General features: G+C 49.2%; 1 protein-coding gene across 1 annotated transcript; it reads right to left on the reverse strand.

Moving 5' to 3' along the window:
* Positions 1–1,003: 1,003 nt before the first annotated feature.
* LOC309882495 (olfactory receptor 14C36-like) lies at positions 1,004–2,020 on the reverse strand (the record flags this gene model as incomplete). Its single annotated transcript, XM_082769659.1, has 2 exons — positions 1,004–1,366; positions 1,727–2,020. The coding sequence occupies 2 exons, from the start codon at positions 2,018–2,020 to the stop codon at positions 1,064–1,066; spliced, it is 597 nt and encodes a 198-aa protein (XP_082625785.1). The 3' UTR covers positions 1,004–1,063.
* Positions 2,021–6,598: the final 4,578 nt, after the last annotated feature.

Raw genomic sequence — 6,598 nt, forward strand, 5'->3', positions numbered from 1 at the left:
AGGCAGGTGACACCAAGCTGAGTGGTGCAGTTGACATGACAGGAGGAAGGCGTGGTGTCCAGAGGAACCTCAAGAGGCTTGATTGGGCATTAAGCAATCTGATCTAGTGAAAGATGTCCCTGTGCATGGCAGGGGAGTTGGACTAGACGGTCTTTAGAGGTCCCTTCCAACCCAATCCCTCCTATGATTCCATGATTTTATGCTTCTGTGATTCTCTGCCTTCACTTTCTCTGCTTTCACCATGCTCGCTCACCAAGACAGAACAGAAATCGGGGCCATGAGGCTCCTCAGCCAGGTCCCACATATCTCAGGTCTACCTTCCCTGTGCCTACTTTTTTTGCATTTTGAATTGCAGAGTCCTCATTCCCTGAAAATACCTCAGCTTAGCACGTTATCTTTGGGTGAGTCCACTTTGGGAGATCTTTCACTTTGTGGGCTCCAGCCATTGGCCTACCCATGGAAAAACAGTCCCTGGAGATCCCCCAGGCTCTCCAGGCTGCTCCACACTTCACTCCTTAAGGACATCATCTGCATGTCACATGTGCCCAGGGAAAGAAGCTCAGTGACCATACACAATCTGCATTATCATGGGATACCTATGGATGACTTCTCAATCCATCCCTGGGTCTCCAGTGGCTACCAATATTAATATGATCTTTTGTCTTCCAAATCCAACCATAAACAGCCCTAGGGTGAGTGTTCACCCATTTGAGTGAAATAGTTTGAGCTTGGTGTTAATACCATCCTTGGAAGAAGAGCCCAGCCATCAGGCACTGGAGAGATCCCATTTAATTACAGACATGACAGGAGAGCAGCGGCTCTGACACAGTGTTAGGCACACTTTTATAGAGGCTTCAGGTGAGACAGAGAAAGTCCTCCTCAGGAGAAGTTAGATGAATCCAAACATAAACATAGGAACATTATACCACAGATTACTACAAAATAATATCAACAGCAGTACTAATAATAAAAATCCAAACAAAAGGAATAAAAAAAGAAAGAAAGAAACAAAGAACAAAATGAACACAAAGTACAGTCCAGACATAGGATAACCTGAGAATCATTAGCATAGAGTGATGGGAAATTTATCACAACTGAGAAACATTCGTGAAATCACTTTCTTTATGGCATCCTTGAGCTCCTTGTTCCTCATGCTGTAGATGAGGGGGTTCACTGCTGGCAATAGCACTGAGTACAGAACTGTTGTCACCAGGTCCAGGGATGGGGAAGAGATGGAGGGGGGCTTCAGGTAGGCAAACATGGCAGTGCTGAGACACAGGGAGACCACAGCCAGGTGAGGGAGGCACGTGGCAAAGGCTTTGTGCCTTCCCTGCTCAGAGGGGATCCTCAGCACGGCCCTGAAGATCTGCACGTAGGACAGAAAGATGAAAACAAAACAAACAGAAGCTAAACAGACACTAACTATGAGAAGCACAACTTCCCTCATGTAGAATTGTGAGCAGGAGAGCTTAAGGATCTGGGGAATTTCACAGAAGAATTGGTCCACAGCATTACCTTTGCAGAGAGGTAGTAAAAATGTATTGACTGTGTGCAGGGCAGCATTGAGAAAGCCACTGCCCCAGGCAGCTGCTGCCATCTGGGCACAAGCTCTGTTGCCCAGGATAGTCCTGTAGTGTAGGGGCTTGCAGATGGCAATGTAGCGGTCATATGCCATGACAGTGAGAAGACACAATTCTGCTACAATCAAAAAGAGAAAGAGAAAGACCTGGGCAGCACATTCTGCATAGGAGATGGCCCTGGTGTCCCAAAGGGAGTTGGACATGGATCTGGGCATAGTAACAGAGATGGAGCCCATGTCAAGGAGGGCGAGGTTGAGGAGGAAGAAGTACATGGGGGTGTGGAGGCGATGGTCGCAGGCTACAGCTGTGATGACGAGGCCATTGCCAAGGAGAGCAGCCAGGTAGATGCCCAGGAAGAGCCCAAAGTGCAGGAGCTGCAGCTCTCGTGTGTCTGCAAATGCCAGGAGGAGGAACTCAGTGATGGAGCTGCCATTGGACATTTGTTGTCTCTGGATGTGGGGATCTGTCCAGAGAGGAAAAGGCATTGAAAGGTTAGGAGAGTAATCGGTTTCTAAACTAATTCAATTTCTTATCAAAATCCCCCAGACTGCCTTTAACCTTCCAGGAAGAACTTTTTCAGGTGCCTTACATGACCTCTGTTTGAGAGTATCTGAGGGTGTTACTGGGAGCAGGGCAGTTTAATGGGGAATATTTAGCAGCAACCATTAAATAAAAGCAGAGGGTGATCTCAGCATAAATCCACTTACCATATCAAAGAGCTTTTCAGCATTGTCACTCCCAATTCAACCAAATTCTGAACAGGGCTGTAGGGATTGTATGTTTTGTTCCCGTGGCTGCACCAAACATGGGGAAGTGTTTTTAAGGCAGAAATTCTGGACATCTCTACTGCACTGCAACTGAAACCATGTAGGTCTTGTGAGGCACAGGTACTGTTCCTGAGCCCAGAGTGAGGAGAGATGGTTTATACATCAGTCCTGGCCTCAGCTGCCCACTCCTGGCACCTCTCTGAGCTGGGCAAAGATCACACTCAGACATTTCCCTGCAAAGAACCTGGACACTGCTGAGATCAGAGGAAGCCAGGTTCCAAGTTCAGATCTCCAAATCCCTCACCTGTCTCATCACACTTGAGGAGGGCTTCACTCAGCTTTTCCTCCCAAGCAGGGCTCATTTCCACCCAAAGGGCTCATTGCAGCTGCCCAGTGCCACTTCCATGGCCTTAGCACCAAGGTGTTTTCTCCATGGATCTCCGGGAGAGCATAGAGGTGCTATGGGAGAACTGTGCCTTTGTGGAGGGCAGCCTGCAGCCCAGGAGGACCCTCCAAGGAAAGACTCCAATGTCTTGATGATGGGGTGTCCTGAACAGCAGCATACACACACACACACCCGTGCAGTGTCCAGAGCCTTCAGGCTCGATGAGGACAAAGGAGGCAGGGAGAGGAGGGGAAACATGAAGAAATGCTTCTGGTGGCAGCTCTCTCTCACTGCCTGCCCATGTCTCTGCTGCCTGAAGCTGTCCCTGCCAGGAGCTGTTTCTCTGCCCCCATGTCTCCTCCTGTCCTCACAGACATGCTCATAGACCCCATCCCACATGCCCTGTGCTCAGCTTTGCCCTGCAGACACCTTCTGAGGACGGGGCACTGTCTATGAGCATCACAGCATTTGCAGATCCTAATGACCATCTGAGAAAAACCCTGAGGGGACCATAAAAGTGAGCGTGCAGTGTGTAGGCTGAGGGGTGTGAGGGGACTCTCTGAAGTTCATCACTGACATATTGATCCGCAACTGCAATTCTCTAGGAGTCTCAGTCTCCCATACAATCCTGACAATCCGTTCTCATGTAACCTCTCTCCCCTCCACAGCAGGAATCTGAAAGTCCAAGCTCCAGAAAGTGTCTGCTCCTTCAGGTAGCCCATGCCTTGCCCTTCCTCTTGAAAATCACAGAATCACAGAATCACAGAATTCTATGGGTTGGAAGGGACTTCAGGAGATCATTGGGTCCAACCCCCCTGCCAATGCAGGTTTCCTACAGCAGGTTGCCCAGGCAGGCTTCCAGATGTGCCTTGAGTATCTCCAGAGAAGGAGACTCCACAACAACCCTGGGCAGCCTCTTCCAGTGCTTCGTCACCCTCACTGTGAAGAAGTTCTTTCTCATGTTGGTGGGGAACTTCCTGGGCTCCATTTTGTGGCCATTGCTCTTTGTCCTGTCCTCACAAACCACTAAAAATAGGTTGGCCAAATCCCTCTGTCACCCACACTTAAGGTATTTGTAAACATTAATAAGATCCCCTCTCAGTCTGCTTTTCTCCAGGCTGAACAGACCCAGGTCTCTCAGCCTTTCCTCATAGGGAAGATGCTTCAGGCCCCGTATCATCTTTGTGGCCCTCCGCTGGACTCTTTCCAGGAGATCCCTGTCTTTTTTGTACCGAAAACCCCCTCAGAAATGCCATTCTCTAAAGCCTCTTCTATTCCACACAGGAGAAAGAGGGACAGTCATCGTTACAATAAGCTATCAGCCCCTGGATGAACCAGCTTTAGAAGACCCCTTGTGCAACCCCATCTGCATTGCCCTGCTGCCAGAGACTCACGGTGTCACAAGCCTGCAGCTTTGTCCTGCCACACGCTGTCCTCTGTTGCACTCTTCACAGACTTTAACTTCTCTCCTATGCTCTCCCCTTGTAACCAGCACCTTGTAAGCTCTGCTGTTCTGTGCAGAGGAGCTGCTCCTGGGCAGAGCTGTCTGTCTGCAGTGCTGCCAGCTTGCCAGGAGCTCCCTCCAGCCCAGGAGCCCAGAGCAGCCCAGCAGCAGAGGACCTGACCATGGCATCACTTGCTGTGTCCCATGGGGCTCCCTGGAGATGTCTCCAAAGCCTCAGGGCTGATAGCTCCTGAAAGGCAACAGGGTCTCTCCTGGGGTATGTAGTCTGAAGCAGACTGAAGTAATTCCTGACCTTTCCTTTCTGAACATGGGAGAGACATTAGGAGTGTGCTTTGTTCTCAGAATGTGGCTGTCTAACAGGAGGTACAAGTAATTCCCTCCCTTAACCCCTGTTCCATACCTGTTGCCTGGCAGAACACCTTGGCCATTACAGTCAGGGATCATTTCACCTCTCTGAACTTTCTTCACAATTTCTTTAAGCAACTAAAAAAGAAGCATCTAGCTCATTGGTGTCCTACCAGGAGAGAGGGCACCAGAATGCCCTAGAATTTCCCATGGAGAAAGGGGAATGGGACAGTCAGACATCATTGACTGAGTTTTCCATACTGTGAACACAAAAGTTTCTCAACCCTTAGACAAACCTCTTCCTCCTCTCCCACATGACCAGCACAGTGACTGGGATTTGGAGAAACCTCCTCATCGTGCTGATGGTGGCAAGCCAGCTTCTACAGACACTCATTAACGTAGGTTCCGTCTCTATTTGTATGCATACTGGGGTCCTTGGGTGGTCGGTTGTCTGGCATACTTGGGTGGTCTTTTGTTGAAGGCCAGAAGTCTTCCTCGCTGCTTGCCTTCTGGCCTTTCCTGTCTTTGACAGACTTCAGCAGTCAAGCCAGTTCTTGCTGGTTCCATTATCTATGCATACAGTCTTTTATTCCCTTATCTTTGGGTTGTTAAGATACAATTGTGCTAACTAAGACCTAGGAATCACCATCCTTTATCTTGTTCCCTGCCTCTAGTTTTCTTTATCCCCCTTTTCTTTATCCTAAGGAAATTCTTTTGCTTATAACACTCCTTCTTGATTCAAAGTTTTCATAAAATTCTTACCAGTTTCTACTTGGTGCTTGTTTCGGTTACACTTACAGGTTTCATAATCATCTTGTCCTTTCATGCAGCACCAAAATGCACACTGTACCAATACACAGGTTCAGAATACTAGTAAAAGCAAGAACAATATTCCTATAAGCAATTGCTTAAGCCAAAAAAAGTTGGGTAACCAAGAGGTCAGTTTGTTCCATAATTCTTGAATCCACAAGGTGTCATCTTGAACTATCTTGTGTAAGATCTTGGTCTTTTCCCAAATATTTTTGAGATCAGTCTCAATTTTTCCTGCCTCATTTATGTACATACAGCAACAATTTTTCTCATGTCTTTTGCCAGTACGCCCACACACAAAACCAGTGAAAAAAACATTAAGCCTGAATGGCAAGGGGAGCATAGGAGAGGAATATAATAATAAAAATGTTGCTGCTTTGTCACAGAGCTTGATGTAAGGATGAAGTAAGGGCCTAGATGTCAGGGGACATTTCCAACAGCTGCCTGTGTGGGGATGCATTTATTTTTTATCACAGCAGAGCTCCACCACAGAAGTGCCAGGTGCCAAGCTCCCCAGCTGCCTCCTCTAGACCTTTCAGGCACACACTGCACTTCAGACTCGGGGTCTGGGAAAGCCCCCCTGAGGCAGGAGCAGCAGGAAGGCCACGAAAGGCAGCGCTCTCCCTCCTCGCAACCACCGACACTCCGCGGCCCTCAGCGAGCCGAGCCCGGCCCCGCGCCGCCCCCTGCCCGCGGCCGAGCCTCAGCCGGGCGCCGCCGCCTCCATGGGGCCTGCCAGAGGGCGGTGTACGCGCACTGGGAGGCCGCGGGCGGCTTCTGGAGGCTTCTGAGGGTGGCGGGCAGCGCGCTGAGGTGAGGGCAGCGCTCGGGCTTCGTGGCTGTGGGGACGGTGGCAGTGGCTCTGCCAGCTGGAGGGCACTGCCGTGACTTCTGTCTCCTGAAATATTTCGTTAGCTGCTCACCTGTGGTGTGAATTCTTCGAAGCGGTAGGCTAAGCGCTGCCGTGGTGAGTGGCGTTGTGATGTGCGAGGCTGTGGTGAAATGGCTTGCAGAAGATCTGTTCTGTTCCAGTAGAAGTGTGCTGTGAAAAATGAGTAAAAATTTCTGTTGTACTAAACTGCATGTCAAAGGCTGGGGTTCATGTCTTTATGTTTTGTTTTGTTTTTCAATGATGTAAGCTTTTGGGGTTTTGCTGACTGCTTGGTCAGGTAGTTAGATTGCAGCAGCCCCAGTCTTCAAGATAATCTGAAGACTGCATGTCGTTAATTGCAGTGCTAAAGAAACT

The sequence above is a fragment of the Aythya marila genome (assembly GCF_965140915.1).
Source record: "Aythya marila genome assembly, chromosome: 12".
Lineage (NCBI taxonomy): Eukaryota > Metazoa > Chordata > Aves > Anseriformes > Anatidae > Aythya > Aythya marila.